This window comes from Oncorhynchus kisutch, linkage group LG29 (genome assembly GCF_002021735.2).
Source record: "Oncorhynchus kisutch isolate 150728-3 linkage group LG29, Okis_V2, whole genome shotgun sequence".
NCBI lineage: Eukaryota > Metazoa > Chordata > Actinopteri > Salmoniformes > Salmonidae > Oncorhynchus > Oncorhynchus kisutch.
Genome location: NC_034202.2, coordinates 33,425,633 through 33,443,121, shown reverse-complemented (window position 1 = coordinate 33,443,121; position 17,489 = coordinate 33,425,633). Strand labels below are relative to the sequence as shown.

The 17,489-nt window shown below is 42.0% G+C and overlaps 1 protein-coding gene across 2 annotated transcripts; it reads right to left on the bottom strand.

Moving 5' to 3' along the window:
• Positions 1 to 1,475: 1,475 nt before the first annotated feature.
• LOC109873837 (chromosome-associated kinesin KIF4) lies at positions 1,476 to 17,464 on the bottom strand. Of its 2 annotated transcripts, none has more exons than XM_020465564.2 (30): positions 17,154 to 17,464; positions 16,696 to 16,819; positions 16,468 to 16,582; positions 16,171 to 16,361; positions 15,867 to 15,965; positions 15,604 to 15,770; positions 15,295 to 15,389; positions 14,973 to 15,095; positions 14,159 to 14,334; positions 13,991 to 14,052; positions 13,306 to 13,438; positions 13,064 to 13,122; positions 12,670 to 12,775; positions 12,229 to 12,351; positions 11,851 to 12,024; positions 11,558 to 11,661; positions 11,203 to 11,347; positions 10,850 to 10,960; positions 10,626 to 10,709; positions 9,841 to 9,954; positions 9,375 to 9,530; positions 6,699 to 6,796; positions 5,921 to 6,050; positions 5,416 to 5,700; positions 5,091 to 5,168; positions 3,120 to 3,221; positions 2,797 to 2,967; positions 2,529 to 2,654; positions 2,278 to 2,397; positions 1,476 to 2,109 (listed from the first exon to the last, which is right to left on the bottom strand). In XM_020465564.2, exons 2-30 carry the CDS (start codon positions 16,816 to 16,818, stop codon positions 1,951 to 1,953), a joined length of 3,729 nt encoding a protein of 1,242 aa, XP_020321153.1. In that variant the 5' UTR covers position 16,819; positions 17,154 to 17,464; the 3' UTR covers positions 1,476 to 1,950. The 2 variants fall into 2 exon arrangements, with proteins under 2 accessions (XP_020321153.1, XP_020321154.1); XM_020465565.2 differs by having other exon boundaries at positions 2,797 to 2,964.
• Between the last annotated feature and the right edge of the window lie 25 nt (positions 17,465 to 17,489).

Genomic DNA, 17,489 nt, shown 5'->3' with positions numbered 1-17,489 from the left:
GTTCAGAAGGACGACTGCATCTTTGATGTGTCTGGGTGTTTTTATACATGTCAGTGCTAAACCCTAACCCCCAACCCTAACCATTTTAAATTTCAACTTCAATGGGGTAGGGAACGTTCCAAGGATTCTGGATAGCACGGGCCATTTAATACATCAACAGCATAATTATTAACTTGACCATGCTTAAAGATACATTCTATGTTTGATATGAAAAAAGTTCAAGAGGGGTGGTCTTTCTATATGCACTGTACGTAATTTTAAAAAAGCATACTTGTCCTTTAAAAATGATACATACAATTAATAGCAAAGTTCTACTTGCTATTCACATTAGGCTGAGCATCACACCATGAACATGCACACCCACACAATATGACAAGAGCAGTTTGAAAATGTGTGCCATCAGCATTCCTTCCACTTGACAGCTACATTCTTCTGTGCACAGGCTGCTGCCGCATTTCTCAATATTTCGAGCAGGGCTGGGGCAACTAGACTCAGCCGTGGGCCGATTTGTATCAGAGAGGACGGATTGGGGCCAGAACATAATTATAATCATTTGTACCCAGCAAATTGACCACAATTTGAAAGCCCAACGAGAAAGTGCATTTGAAAATAACAATCATTTCATACCTTGATTACATGGAGACACAATCACATCTCTTTTATTCCTGGCAATACTTGAACAGATTTCCTAAATTGAAACAAATTTGTAGCCGAATTCCTGGCGATTGTTTTCCTGGAACACTTTTTTAGCTAAAAACTTGATTTGTGGCCAAAACTGGCCATCTCCCAGAAGCGTATTTACGTCGTATGTCATCAATGTAACTCAAAACTGTGACAGTCACAGGAGACATAGGTTCAGCATTTTTAGGTATTGAAACATTTTAAATGATTCTCCTGTTAGCATTGTCATTCCCATGTGCAGTTGGAAGTCAGCATTCTCCACATTCCTAGGATGAGTCATTTTTTGTCTCAACTTAAAATGTTCCAAATTTCATACCATCCAAACCACCCTGGGCCATTGTCAATTTCAGCAAAAGGTATTTGGTTTCTAAGTGCTCTCTCAGAGTCACTACCATTTTTAATTTGGGCCTATGCTGCCTTGATATGGGACAATCTTTTCCCACTACTTCGATACAAAAGTGATTGTCGTAGCAGGTTAGGAGGGCATTTCCCTTAACCACGGTCTCCTAACCTGCTGCGTAAGTTCTACTAACCTGCTACAAAAAAAGGTCACTTCGGTATCAAGGTTTTTCCCCTCTATATAGTCACACTGCCTTGATTGAGACTTAAAATGGCAGCAGTTCAGACTCAGAGTGGATGTCATGTTAACTCTGGACTGAAGCATTAAAAAGGTTGGGAGTGGAGTGTAAACACTGCAATAGTCTTCAATGGGAATGCTAACAACATCGTTGCAAAACTGGGTGATCATTTGATTTGTCAGAGATTTCTTGTTAGACAACTGCAAGTTAAGAAAGTTTGATTTATTAACTATGTTTATTTGTTCCAATCTTCCACAGAAAATTAAAATCATGAATTATTCAATTTATGATAACAAAAAAATATATTAAAAAATGATCCATTTCTATTGATAGAAAATCAGTTACATTCAACTATTAAACATTTATATTTCAAGTGACAAATAATTCCCTAGTATGATTGTCTAATTAAAAATAGTCTCGTTAAATGTATTTTAGCCCTCATAATTAGGCCATTTACGGCAGTTCACAGGAAGTGAATTTCTGTGCCCTCTAAGATTTAGACCGATAAAAGAGTGATGTCTTATTTAGAATCAATTGCTACACTTTATTACAAGGAACGTAAATGAGGACATTTAAAAGACATTGAAAAATGACCAACAAAACACTGAAAAAACAAACAGATAAAAGGACTATCCTATAGCAGAGGCTAAGATCTTACATGTCTTGTCTATACTAGTATGCCTTTCCCACCTTAAGACTCTTCCCTGATGGGCGTACATCCAGAGAAAAAGCTGTTCTGGAAGCTAGTAAGGACTCGTTTTTTCTTCTTCAAGAAGCTGGCTGTGTTCCTTTCTTCATCCTCCTCATCTTCCTCTTCCTCCTCCTCGACAGAGACACTCTTCCTCACAAGCTATAAAGAACACAGCAAGGAAGATCGTCTTTTCAGCACAATAAGGACATGATCTGAAAACCCCAAAACCCACCTAAGATGAAGTTTTGTGCAAAAGAAAGTGATGTGCGATGAGTCTGTTACGGGTATGTCACCACCCTGTTGCGTTATTGGTATAGAGGAGCCTACCTTGGTGGGAGTGACACAAGGTGGTTTAAAGAACGTGGCGTCACCAGGGCTAACGGCTGTGGGGTCTTGAGGAATAGAAACTAAATCTTTGGACCCATCGTCGGTGACCTCGCTGGAGTCCTGATTTTAGGAAGAGAGGAAAATGATTAAGAAAAATAAACTGCACAAACAATTAAATATTCTCCCACTAGTGAATGTAGGGAGCCTATGGTATACAGATATCTGACAACAGATGGACAATTTTAACTTACTATACTGGACGTCTGGTTGTCCATGTTGCGACACTTCTCATGGTCACACTGGCAGTTCTCCCCACAGCTCATCTTTCCCTTACGGCACCGGCACAGCTTGTTGCCACAGCGACCCTTACAGGCACACTGAAGGAAGAGGCATACAGATGTGAAAACTCATTTAACACTACAAATACATAATAATATTGATCTGATCATCTCTAAACAACTAACAGTGTTGCCCCGGTCTCACTAAATTATTTCCTATACATTACGTCTATGTTCTCACCCCTGTAGCCTTGGGTTTTTTGACATTGGAGCTCTTTCTGTTACGGCCACTCTCATTCTTCTCAGGGCACCACTCAACCTCCTCTGACTCTGAGGGAGACTCTAGCTCCTCCAAGTCAATGGCCATCTTCAGGGGAGCCCTGGCTGTAGTGAAACGCCGGCCTTTAGGCTGCTGGAGGTAAAAAACACCAGCCGTGAGATGGTGCAATCTCTTAGCGCTGGTCTAAGTCAGGGTTATCTTCCCCTAGACTCGAACAGGGGGAAATTTCCACTCTAACAGTTGGATATCAAACAGACAGGTGAGGAAGTGTGCCAGTGGCTTACCTTACGCGGGATGTACTCAAAGGAGTCATCTGGGGACTGAGTGGATGTTGGCAATAGGTTGTTGATCTTTTTCCCACTGGCCAACTGGAGCAGTGTTAGTTTCTGAACACACAGAGCAAAAGTTGCTTGATATGGACAGTTTCAACAAATAGTAGACATAAATGTTTAGAATTGTAATAACCTGTGCTTTTAGCACCTAGGGTGTGAGAAACTTTACAAATTACATTAATTCATATTAGGGTACATGTAAGATTAGGTTTTGGTGATATTCCGTTTATACCGAAGTATTTTGAAATACTGACGGTATCATTTTAAATACCTTACATTATTTAAAGAAAATAAACATTTGGGGTTGGAGGCACCCACGCATTGCGGGGGCTGCGTGCTACCTGCATTCTTCGGGCCATGGGTTCTACAGGTTGGAAACGTTCCACATGGATGTTGGTCCATGCTGACGCAACGGCATCACGCAGTTACCGCAGATTGGACTCCCTAGTGGCGCAGCAGTCTAAGGCGCTGCATCTCAGTGATAGAGGCATCACTACAGACCCTGGTTCGATTCCAGTCCCATAGGGTGGCGCACAATTGGCCCAGCGTCGTCCGGGTTAGGGTTTGGCTGGGGTAGGCCATCATTGTAAATAAGAATTTGTTCTTAATTGAACTACCTAGTCAAGTAATAAAAAATAAAAAGATTGGACGCCGGTACGCCACTGACACCAGCCTGTACTGTTTACACCAGTCCATGGACTCATGTTGCTTACGCCAAATCCTGACTATGCCATTCGCATGACGCAACACGAACTGGGGTTTTTCTGACCAGGCATATATTTTCCACTCCTAAATTGTCCAGTGTTGATGATCGCCTGCCCACTGGAGCTGCTTCTTCTTGTTTTTAGCTGATAGGAGTGGAACCTGGTGTGGCAATAGCCCATCCGTGACAAGGATAGACGAGTTGTGTGTTCCAAGATGACGTTCTGCACACCACCGTTATCTGTTTATGGCCCGCCTTTTAGCGTGCACAATTCTTGCCATTTTCCTTCGACCGCTCTCATCAAAAAGCTGTTCCCACAGGACTGCTCCTGACTGGATGGTTTGTGTTTGTCGCTCCATTCTGGGGAAACCCTCGACACTGTGGTGCGTTAAAAGCCCAGGAGGTAGTTTCTGAGGTACTGGATCCGGCGCATGGCACCGACCATCATACCACGCTCAAAATCGCTTAGGTCACCCGTTTTGCACATTCTAACGTTCGATCGAACAGTAACTGAATGCCTCGATGACTGCTTTATATAGCAAACCACAGCCACGTGACTCATCCATTTTTCATGAACGGGGTTGTGTACCTAATAAACAAACGTGCTGTACTCCACCTTATATAAACCTAAAAAAACAATTAAAAAAACAAACAGGTGTGGATCCTTGTATATCATGAAAAGAACAGTAATAGGACAGCACTCCGGTAAACAAAAGTAAATGGACATTTGTATTGCCGTACGAACATGTCAGGTATGAGCCCTTCCTCAGCGTGCAAGGCAATGGCAATCAATGTCACAACAACAAGACTTCACAGGTGGGCATAATTACAAATTCAGTCAGTATAGGCCCAATTAAGAGATCCCAGCAGAGGGAGCTGTGGGGGAAACATGAAAAGCAAATAAAGATAGACAGACAATACCAATACCTAATATCTGGCCTGTGAGTGTGTAAGTATAACTATAAGAAATCTAAGATGTGAAATAAATTATATCCAGCTCCGGGCTACAGCAATGCATTTGGTTTGCTAACTGGATCAAGATCCCAAGTGCCTAAATTGTTTTATGTGCACTTCCGGTAATACCGTATACTCCAGTATGGTACAGAAACAGTATGACTGTATGACAATCTGGATACCACCCAACTCTACTGCAGACCTTTGTTCTTGTAGATACTTTAAAGTGTTCTATTGTCCTTGTACAGGCTCATCTGGGCATTTACCTGTTTGTATTGTTCATTTTCATCCATCAGCCTCTGGTTTTGCTCATTCAATTCTCGCATCTTTTCAATCTCATCCTCCTGTAGAGACAGGCATTGAATTAGGAGGGGGGTTAGAATACCTATATTCACCCTGATCAGTCTTTGATAGTGTTGTGTTTTAGACAACTCTGAGTTGAACTTGAAGTCAAATTAACCTGCTTGGATAATGAGGATTAATAGCAGAAACAAGTCCATAAGCACATAAATAGACCCGACTGTATGACCCTGATGAACATTCCTCCAGAATGTTATTGTGCACAGTAGCTGAGAGGACAGTGTGACAGACCTGGAACTTGAGGCGCTGCAGAAGCTCCCTCTCTCTTTTTGAAGTCTCCTCCTCCTGTTTTTTCTCCACTGACTTGCTCTCCTTGCTCTGCAGCTGACCCAGGAGGTACAGGACCTTCTCCTGGTGCATCTGCTCCAGCTCCACCAGGTGGTGCTGGTGCTCCATGTCCATGGTAGACATCAGTTTCCTCTCGTCACACAGCGTCTTCTGAAGGTCCAGCACGTTGCTTTTCTCCTGCTTTAGCTCGCTCTCCAGCGTAGAACTGGTCGTTTTGGCAGACACCAGCTGTGGAGGTGGTGATATTTATTGTAAGTTGCTCTGAATAAGAGCATCTGCTAAAATACTAAATAGTCAAATGAAATTTTGGGTTGCCATGTATTTTGTCAATAAACATTAGCTTACAAGGTAGGCTAATAGGCAAAGAATGACATTCTTTTCAAGACATTGAAAACTTGAGACTAATAAGCTTGCAGTTCAACAATACGCGAATAAGCTCATGTCTTACCTCTGACATGAGGACCTTGAGGGCACACTTGGCCTCCACCATAGTAGTGATGTTGTCCCAGCGTTGCTTCAAGCGCCCCTCATTGTCTGCATCCAGAACCTTCTGTTGTAGGTCAGCTATCTGGGCACTCCTAGGAGGAGGAAAACCATGGGACATTACATGTGAATGTTTGTCTATAAAAATACATAAATACACATGAATGAGCTGGCGGGATTTTCCATGCACCGATAGAACAGAGAAGCTGCGTCTGGTAAGACGAGGGGTGGGGGTGTGTGTCTATTTGTCAATAACAGCTGGTGCACGATGTCTAATATTAAAGAAGTCTCAAGGTATTGCTCGCCTGAGGTAGAGTATCTTATGATAAGCTGTAGACCACACTATCTAACAAGAGAGTTCTCATCTATACTATTCGTAGCCGTCTATTTACCACCACAGACCGATGCTGGCACTAAGACCGCACTCAAACAACTTTATAAGGTCATAAACAAAGAAGAAACTGCTAATCCAGAAGTGGCACTCCTAGTGGCCAGGTACTTTAATGCAGGCAAACTTAAATCCATTTGACCTCATTTCTACCAGCATGTGCAACCACAAAATATATATTTTTTTTAAATTATTCTTTTTTTTTAAAAGCTCCTCTAGACCACCTTTACTCCACACAGAGATGCATACAAAGCTCTCCCCTGCCCCCCATTTTGCAAATCTGACCATAATTAGGTTAGAAGGAATCCCTCAGCTGCAGGAGGTAGTAAGTAAGTTTTGAACTAGTCAGACTCACCTGAGGTTTATTTCTGTCCCCAGATTGTCCACCTGTTTGCTGAGAGACGCCTCCAACTCTCCCTGACTCTCCAGCTCTGAGATGATGAGGGTCCGACGCTGTGGGAGTAGAGCGAGAGGGGAGAGAAAACACAGTAAAAACTGTTAAAGGGGGAATGGAAAAACTTCAGGAAGTAAAGCTAAGCAAAGAGATGTATTCTGTCCACTAATACTAAACAATACGCATTTAACATCTCTGTTTTTAGCGTTTTGATATTGAACAATTATTAGGAGGTATGGGTAGCGGCATCTTGAATTGCCATAGAAACAACTGACGCGTCATTGGCAGGATTGAGCAAATTGTGAGTTTTGGCAGGGGACTGAAAATGAATGCTGCCACGAGGAGGCACCTCGCCTCCACTTGACCTGAAAGGGTTCTCACAACTTTGACAGCTTTGTCATTAAGGACAACATTAAGGTAAGAAACTGTATTCAATTTGTTTTTATGTTGGTAATTATAGTATTTTTTCAGATTGTCTTTTAAATCAGTCAGCCAAAACAAGGCAAGGCAGTGAGCCAGCCATCTACTTGATTTAGCACTTCTCTTGTCTTTTTTTACATTAAACATTGTCTTTGATAACTGTACAAAATCAAATGCTCATATTATCAATTTGAAGAGTATGTCACTGGTATAGTTAAGAGCTAAAATAAACTGTCTAGAGCCTGATTCTACAGTAGTTGATAGCCAGCCAGCCACAAGAGGGCTGCAGCAGGACTGATATTTTACCAGTAAAAAGTATGATACCCATATAATCATTAGTTAGCTAGATATTTCATTAGGTATCTGTTTATCTATGATTCCTAAAAATAATTAGGCTGGTAGCTTGGTAACAAGCCTAAATCATCCTGTTCTAACTGCTAATGATGTATTATTGTTATGTAATATTAGGCCTTTACATACTGTATATTAGCTCCCTCCCCCTCAAGCTTAAACCTTCACGAGGAGGACCTCCCTGTAGACATGTCACCTGTGCACCAGGAAGTCAATAGAAGCTGTCCCAACAGTGTCAATGACAGACAGGACAACATGCTGTGGAGGCAGCAGACAGGGCTGAGGGACAGTCACATCCTCACAGCCTAGTTGAGCCTAGGTGAAATTCAATTTTTATTTCACCTTTATTTAACCAGGTAGGCTAGTTGAGAACACGTTCTCATTTGCAACTGCGACCTGGTCAAAATAAAGCATAGCAGTGTGAACAGACAACAACACAGAGTTGCACATGGAGTAAACAATAAACAAGTCAATAACATAGTAGAAAAAAAATAATATATATATATACATTGTGTGCAAAAGGCATGACGAGGTAGGCAATAAATAGGCCATAGGAGTGAATAATTACAATTTAGCAGATTAACACTGGAGAGATAAATGATCAGATGAACATGTGCAGGTAGAGATACTGGTGTGCAAAAGAGCAGAAAAGTAACTAAAATAAAAACAGTATGGGGGTGAGGTAGGTAAATTGGGTGGGCTATATACTGATGGACTATGTACAGCTGCAGCGATCGGTTAGTTTAAAGTTGGTGAGGGAGATAAAAGTATGTACTGCAGGACTACTCTAGAAATGGTTGGCTTTGTTAGAGGAAAGATAGAAGGAAATGGCATGGTTTATTTGTGTTGCACCAGAATGCAAGGGCAAGCAGTTATGCATCGCAGGGGACCAATTTATTTTGTGATTCAATTATTTTATTAAATGGGACTCATTGCAGACACAGGCACTAGTAAAGGTACTCCTAATCTTCACCCAGTAGCTCAGTGTCACTAGTCACCTCCCCTGTATGCTTTCAAATTTGTTCCCATTTTGACTCTTCGAAGGGGGTTAAAATGTCTGCCTTAATCTTTTTTGTAATTCCAATTTGAGATGTAACTTGCATTTTGTTTTCAGGTTTGAATGAGAAGTATTCCCCTCAATAAAGTTATTTAAATAATGTTCTTGATTTATTAATATTACGTGGGTGTCTTTCCTTATCATATGTAAAATCAAATGCACTTGTAATGTTTTGGTGCAGATATGTAGTTAATATACAATCCAGATAGGTTTCTGATAACAGAACACTCCGTAGAATTTAAGAAAAATGCCACGTTCACCAAAACAGCTGTGACTCATTCACTATAAAAGGTATTACTATTCTGATTTTCATGCCTTGTAAAACCAGGAATAGTTAACATGCTCAGCTTTTCCTCCATCGTCATTAGGAAGTTACGTAAATAGCATTTGTTTAGGGGGAAAAAAGCGTAGATTTTCCACAGGTATTTCTTGACTGATTACCATTTGATTCATGTGGAGCCATTATATGTCATATCATTGGAAATGGCTGTTTCTCAGCTTTTAAACTATGTATCATGTTTTCATATATGGTTAGACATTAGCTAAATTTGCTCATTAATGAACGCAGAGTTCATGGTCTTTGAGACAGTTTTTGGAAATCCTGCCAGTGATGCAACATTGCCAAGCTGGCGATTTAGTTAGCTGGTATTCTAAAGCCTAGTGTTTACAGTCCCCTTGAACTAACTCCTGTAGAAAAACAGAGAAGCATCATTTCCTCATGTAGCCTAGCAGTGGAAATTTCCACTGATAACTAATTTAGTAAAAGCTCAGATTGTCATTGATCTTTTTAAGACAAGGACTCCACTTACCCTGACTTTGGTAGCAGGCCGCTCCCCTGCCTCCATCTGTTGTTTAAGTTGGGAGATCTCCTCTGCCAGGATCTTCCTGTCCTCCAGCAGGTCCTGCAGGTGGCGCCGCGCCTCCCCTGTGCTCACCAGCACCTCCACCTCGTTCAGGAGCCAGGTCTGCCCACAGATTCAGGTAACAGCATACATTACTCAGTCCTTCATACACAGTGACAGTACTAGAGATTCAAAATTACAGGACCTTTCAATAAATTCCCTGGTTTACCTCCTTATTCCGCAAATCATACAACCAGGATTTTTGAAAAACATGGAATTTATTGAAAATCCACAACCCTAAGCAGCACATTTAAATCACACACACAATCACTTAGACCACAGCATGCACATTCACATAACACATTATGGCAATCAGTTCCTTTCTTGCAAACCAGGACCCCTCACAAATAGCTGATCAAATAATTCACAGTACCTTCACTCTCCCGGCTGCTCCCTCCATCCCTCTGTAATGGATATCCTTTCGTTTCTCTGCCACCTCACTCCTCTTCTGTAGGGCATCCTTCAGACGCTTATTGGCTGCTGCGGCCTGAAGGAGGACACCTGTTAGAACTACCGCTCACCACAGTTCCAGCTAACAACAATTAAAGAATTGACACAAAATGTTTTCCTGGTCGATTAGGCCCAGTGGTTGAAAAAGTATCCAATTGTCATACTTGAGTAAAAGATACCTTAATAGAAAGTCACCCAGTAAAATCATACTTGAGTAAAAGTATTTGGTTTTAAATATACTTAAGTATCATAAGTAAATGTAATTGCTAAAACATACTTAAGTATCAAAAGTAAAAGTATAAATCATTTCAAAATGCTTATTAAGCAAACCAGATAGCACTATTTTCTTGTTTTTATTTTTATTTACAGATAGCCAGGAGCATGCTCCAACACTCAGGCATCCTTTACAAACAAAGCATGTGTTTATCGAGTCTGACAGATAAGAGGCAGTAGATGACCAGGCATGTGCTCTTGATAAGTGTGTGAATTAGACCCTTTTCCTGTCCTGCTAAGCATTCAAAATGTAATGAGTACTTTTGGATGTAAGGGAAAAAGTAATTTTCTTTAGGAATGTAGTGAAGTAAAAATTTAAAAAAGTTGTCAAAAATATGAATAGTAAAGTACAGATACCCCAAAAAACTCCTTAAGTAGTACTTTCAAAATGTTTTACTTAAGTACTTTACACCACTGAATAGAGCTAGGCCTCACCTCCTCAGTTTTACGACGTAAGACATTAGCTTGCTTCTGGAAGTCACTCTCAAGCTTCACCATCTGAAACTGACGTTTACGGTCCTGAGAGGTGAGAAATGTATTGTTATTGAAAGAAAAAGTAAATCAATCATCTAAACCAATTGGAAATGAAAGTGGTGAACAGTGTGCCTTATCTATGGACTGGTGAGTCCACCAGAGTCGCTACCACAATTCACACACACCTTCTCCTTGAGCTGAAGCACCTCCTTGTCCTTCTTGTTCTTCCACACTCTGAACTTCTCAGAGTCCTCCTTCATCTGCCTCATCAGCTGTACACGCTGAGTCTTCATAGCCTACAGGGAAAGAGAGCAGACAATCAGAGAAGCCATCAACAACCTCGTCTTAAGAGTACCATCATTAGGTCACATTCAACCATTGCATTTCAAAAGCCCATTGACCGATGAGATCCAGACTGAAAACCTCATTGTCCTAAAAAACAGTGCCCATTAGTTCAGAGTAACTAGTATATCCACAGCTCACAGTATACCCACAGTGTCATGACAGTGACACACCAGAGGAAAGCACACTGTCATACCTGGATCTCATGGTTGAGCTTGGCCACACTGCGAACAGAGGACTCTTTGACCTTGAGGAGTTTGGACTGCTCCTGGAGCTTCTTCTTCATGTCTGTGATCTGAGCCTCCAGCTCTTGCAGACGCTTTCTCCGTTGCTCACTCAGCCTGGAGAAAGATGGAGAGAGGGAGAAAGACAGAAGGAAATGAGATTGATGATTCCATTCTACTCCAGAGAAATGCTTATACTAAATGTAAAATTCTGTTAACACACCAAGCTCGTGGCTATCATAGAGGGAAACTCTTGTGACATAACCATCATATCAACTGACTACACAGCCTGAACATAAAGACGCTATTAAAATACTTAAGTCTTACTTAGCCTGATTGACATCCTTCTTGGCAGATTGGAGAGCCTGGATGAGATCCTCCTTTTCCTTCTGCAGAGAGCCCACTGATGTCTGCAGGCTCTTGATGTTATTCTAGAGGGGAACCGTTAATGAGGAGTTCAGTGTAAATATCTGCTCCAACAGTTCAGTTTGAAACCTTCCCAGTGGATAAGAATCAAAGTGCCGTGCTGGTGTTGCCCTCCCTGTTTCAGCCCTCTGAACATCCATTACAGCCAACCCATATTTTCTCTCCCCTCTCCAGTCTGTCATCTCCAGCCCTACCTGGTGTTCAGTCTGCATAGGCTCCAGGTGGCTGTCGTTCTGGCACATCTTCCTGACAAACTCCTCCTTCAGAGCCAGAACGTTGTTGAGCTCAATCAACTCCTTGGACATCTGAGCCTGACGCAGGGCATGCTGGGTAGTGAAGGCCTCTGAAGAGTCCTTGTCAGCAGCAGCCTGTGAAGAGATGCATGTTTGTTTGTATGGTAACAAAAACACACCTGTTGTACAAAACCTAAAAACACACAACAATTCTATAGAATCAGTGAAAATGCAATAATCCCAAAACACCTGCACAGAATCAGATACATGTCAGGAAGATTAAACCTGCAGCAGACAGCCTTCTGCATTAGAGGAGTGGTTCTAGATGACTAGACTTACTGAAGGAGAGCCATCAGTTGGGGTCCTGCTGCCACTCCCTGGCCCATCCGGGCTGTCCTCTCCTTCAGCCCCACAGTCTGCAGCCAACGCCTCAATGGTGGCAGCAAGGCCAGCACTCTCATCCTGGAGGAAAAAGAGCAGACATTATTACCCAGACAGGATGCAGAGCAGCTTCTTATTAGACTGAATATTGGGAAGGGAACTAAAATACCCAGCCATTCAAACATTGACACGTGCAATGTGTACAATGAAACATAATAAATCAAGTGTCCTTTATCCTTATGACTAGCATCATCAATAAGGTTATGACAGTGCACAGAAACAGCTTAGCTCCTATGAAATTCAGGGAGACAATGCTTTGCTTGCTAAACACAGAGGACTGAATGGAGTCTAATGCATCAGTAGATCCAGCCTTGTGAACGCTCCCTCGTCTGGCCGTACCTGGAGCTGCAGGATGACGTGCTGCAGATTCTGGATCACTTCCACATTCTCCTTCAGCTCCTGGTCCTCCAGAGTCTCCATCACCCTCTGCAGGTTCACCTTACACCTAAACGATAAGCCTTGTGTTTAACACAAATAATTATGGTGCCAATTACCTAATCAGACAATGGTAACAGCACATGACTTTTAAATATTTACAGCGTAGTCCTTAGTCTCTTATCCACAGCGATTTACAGTTTTTGCAGTCATCTTAAGATAGCTAGGTGGGACAACCACATATCAGTCATAGTAAGTAAACTCTTCCTCAATAAAGTAGCTATCAGAAAAGTCAGAGCTCGTAAGGGGCGAAAAAAGTCAAGTGCGAGTGTTAGTTCACAAAAAGAAATTCACTTACGCTGCATGCTGCCTCAACTCTTCCAGTTTGCTTTGCAGCTTCTCATTTGCTTGATCCGTCTGTGGGTGGGGTAACAAAAAAGGATGGATCATGGTAATACCTCCAAATATCTTTCCAAACATGAATAACTAAAAAGGACAATTATATGTTTATGGATGGTCAGTCAGCGTTGCTGTGTGATGTTGGCATGGCCTGCAGTATGACAGAGCCAGTCCTACACTAGTGCAGGCCCTCATCCTCACCATGATGATCCTCTCAAGCATCAGGGCAGTCTGGCCAGCTGCCTCGCTCAGCGCACGGCTCAGCTTATTGTTCTCATCCTGTAGGGTATGGGTCCGCTCCAGGATCTTAGACATGTTCTCCGCTGGCTCAGACCTTTTCAGAGAAGAAATGTTCCCAGTACGGATGTTCAGTCATTATAGGTTGACAGACTCTTTGGCTCAATAGATGGAGAGGAGGGCATATAGTCTGGTCCAGGATACACACACACATATATATATATAACACCCGTTTTCCTTGTTATCCTTCATCTGGGCTTATGGACTGCCCTCTTCAATTAAAACCAGTTTTTAATGGGGTTCAAGTCCGGAAACTGAGATGGCCATTGCAACATTTTTATTTTGTGGTCAATTAACCATTTATTTGTGGAACAACGTGGTCTCTAATCTCATAAAACATTTTAGAAAAAGGGTCAATATCCTCCCAAAGAGAGTACTGAAAACAGGGATGCCAATCATTTTGACCACCCCCATCTTTTTTTGTTTGTATTACTTGTTAAACAAAATATTTCTCTGTGCATGCAATATAGCTCATATTGTATTATTTATTTATTTTATTTGCTGATCTTTATCAAGGGTTCAAATAACTTTAGACCTGACTGTATCTTAGTTTGGGAAATTATCCCAAAATAAATAGCATAGTAATTACCCAGAAAGCACTGGTGACACACCTCCACGTGCATGCAGAAGCATCACCTGTAGCTCCTGAACCTGTGTTCAAAAGAGGAAACATTCCCATCAAAACAATGGACACTTAAAATCAAGTCAACTTCGCCAAAACACAAATTGTACGGTCACTCAGTAGGGTGGTCTCTACCTGCTGCTTCAGGTGTTTCATTTCAGCAGTTCGAGGGTCCACGTTGACCACAGGTTTGTTTTTTATCTTGCGGGCTCTGTCAGCGTAACGCAACGTGTTTATCGTCTCCTCAATGTTGGAGTCTGCAGGGCTGATGCAGGCGATCATCAAGGTGTGGCTGTTACCTCCCAATGAATCTGAAGGAGAGCAGTATTTATTATTTAACCCCCACTTTAAAACATCAAGTCTTAGTATAGTGTGTGTGTGATATATATATATATATAACCGATTCAGTCTCTAAATCTAAGAAAAACATGCTAGATTTTAATGAATGCTTGTTGTGTTGAATGATTTAGGGCAGGGATGGACAACGGATAGGGGTTGGGGCCACAAAATCTGAAATAATCATGAGCAGACGCAGGTCTGCGTAACCACAGGTCTGCATAACCACACCCACATATGCAGTCAAAGCCGGCGCTGCTTTGCAGAGAACAGGGTGTTGTCGATGGTCACGCCAAGGTTCTTTGCACTCTGGGAGTTGTCAACCGTGATTTGGCCAGTTGCCCTTCCCTGCCTTAGGGTATGTAACTTGACTGCTCTCTCAGTCATCTCGACTGCTCTCTTGACTGTTCTTTCAGTCATCTGACTACCACAAGGTCTTGTACCACATGACACTATCTTTGTTATGTTAGGCTGCATTGTACTTACAAGCTAATCCTAAATTGATACTGGACCCAGAAAGATCCTATGGGCGGTAAACCTGGGATTTGGACTGCCCAAACACAGTTAGTGTCAATAACGCCTGCATAAGCTGACCATCCATTTGAGCGCTCACCCTGCAGCAGTCTGGTTAGTTTAGAGTCCCTGTAGGGCACAAAGCCGGTGCCTTTCTTGCTCTCGTCACCGAGGGCGCTGATCACGTTTCCCAGGGAGAGCAGGCCTCGGTTGATGCTGATGCCTGGAGCAGACAGGATGAAAGCAGAAAATCAATAAGGTTCTGATACTGAACTAAATCAAACACTGAATTTGAACTGGGACTGTCATTTAAAACATGTAGATTGTGCTAATAATTTACCATAACAATACTAAAGTACACAGATTAATACAGTCAATGAAAGCTTGTTTTTTAAAGGATTAGCTTCTGGTAATCAACTCACCTTCCTTCAGACGATCTCCCTCAGCTTTGGTCTTTTTCTGTCTCTCAGAGCCAGCCAGATCCACCAGGTGTAGTTTTGACACCACATTGTCAGATCTAAACACACATTTGGAAACAAAAAGGAAGAACTGAGGACAAATCAACTTGCGGACAAACTTAAATCAAATTAATTGAAATATCTATATCATGAGATATTTGTATATAAACAATATTTATGCTATGCGTATCCGATACATTTAAGAACTGCAACGTTTTCTTGAGAAGAATATTAGAAGGTGAGATTTATGGGAGAAAGAAAGAGAAGACCGACTTGTCTGCACCCCTGCGCTGCTCCAGGGTGATGGTGAATATTGCATGGGAGCGAGACGAGGCAGCATTCATCGCAGTAGAGCCCACAGTGCGGGCTGAGTTCCCCAGCTCCAAGCAACCTACCATCTCATGGGCAGACATCACCTGTCTCTCAGTCAGGCCCACAATCTAAGATAGGGAGGCAGATGGAGAATGGGTTAAAACAAACTGTCCATTTAAACACATTCAGGCAACATGTTCAACGGTTACAGACAGTTCACTCACCTTTATGCCCTCTTTGGGGTCCTCCCGAATGTTGATGGTTGATGGTTTATCTTTGGATGCCGATGGACAGAGCAAGTCCAGGATCTCTTCATTGTATATCTATGGCAAATCAAATGTAGACATAATGTTACAGAAAAACATGCACAGGATACTTCCAGAACCAATGAGATGTATTTCATCATTAATCAGAATACTCGCTTTTTTGGCATTTACAACTCAATTTTTTTGTTGTCTGCTATTACAATCAAACTATGGCTTTGTGTTATGACAATTAAATAATAAAAACTAAAAGGTTCCCACACACCTCCAGATAAGACACTGTAAGAGAGATTTCACAATCGGCATGCTTCTCCCTTTCCTGGAAGATCATTCTGACCACCCTGGGGATGACTCCAACGGTGGGCTCATTCTCCTGGGCCGAGGTGTATGTTCCTCCCATAGAAAAGGTCTTCCCTGAACCAGTCTGTCCATATGCAAGCACAGTAGCATGATAGCCTTAAAAGATAAGTAGAAACATACAGCTTATTGATCCCATCCCATTTTGTCAGCTTACTGGTTTATGGATAATATTGTGTGAAAGTAAAAGGTTTGTCTTCTATACCTTTAAAAAGACCACACAATAATGGTGAAACAGCACTGTTGAAGACTTCCTCTTGTTCAGTTGTAGGATCAAATACAAAATCGTATGTGAACGCCTTTTCAGTGCCAACAACCACCTGCAAGAGAAATTAACTAAAATTATTTTCTAATATAATTATGTAGCTAGGTATGAAATTGGATACATAAAACATCAGGACAAGTGCTTTGTCTTGTGGCATAGACTGCTGACCTGTGGCTCCCCTGGCACGAAAGTGAGACAGGTCTGGCAACCCTCGTTGATTTCTTTAGCAACCAAAGGTCGACACCGCAGGGCAACCCGCACAGGGATCGACTTATCATCCTCCTTTGTCATGCTTCGAAATCAGGTGATTGACAGATTCAAAACAGAATTGTGTAAATGTGGCCAATTCTTTAAAGCAATGTCGTCATTGGAAGATTTGCATATCAGAAATGTATTTTCTGAAAGCTATTTTAGCCTCATTGTGATTCTATTCACAACCGACCAAACCCCTGATAATTAGTACGGACCGCGGCTGTTAGTGTTGTTAGCCAGCACTTAGCTAGCTACAGTACCTGTCTAGCTAACGTTAACTTGTCTATATCATCGGGCTAGCTAAACCCCATTATGATTCATGCTCTACCCATCCAAATAAGTTTAGTAGATAGCTGAGGAGGACGGTCACTTACCTTAGGGTCTGACAAGACGTTGATCTTCACCCCTGCAATGAGCTGTACAGTGGCTAGCTAACGTTAGCTAAAATGTGTGTGCCTCTAGCTTGCTAAAATTGTCAAAAAACTATTTTTTCAGACGAAAGAATAAGGATTGTCAGTTCATAAAACGCATATAACCACACCAGTTGTCGTAAGAAATCTAGACTGAACGTTTGACTATTGTTATCTCAAAAGAGAACTTCGGTCGGTGCCTGCCATGGATCTCGTCTTGCCCGCCACTTTCAAATATTCTGCCCCGCCTCCACCACGCGTTTTGCGTCGCAGAGTGGCTGTCATTCGCCTGTTTCTCCA

Bases quoted from the DNA above. Each gene is read 5' to 3' on its own strand.
- LOC109873837 (XM_020465564.2), bottom strand. From the start codon at position 16,818: ATGACAAAGGAGGATGATAAGTCGATCCCTGTGCGGGTTGCCCTGCGG. The intron at 12,352-12,669 runs GTACGGCCAGAC...TTTTTCCTCCAG, and splicing joins ACGTCATCCTGCAGCTCCAG to GATGAGAGTGCTGGCCTTGC. The intron at 2,110-2,277 runs GTAGGCTCCTCT...TGTTCTTTATAG, and splicing joins CTTGTGTCACTCCCACCAAG to CTTGTGAGGAAGAGTGTCTC.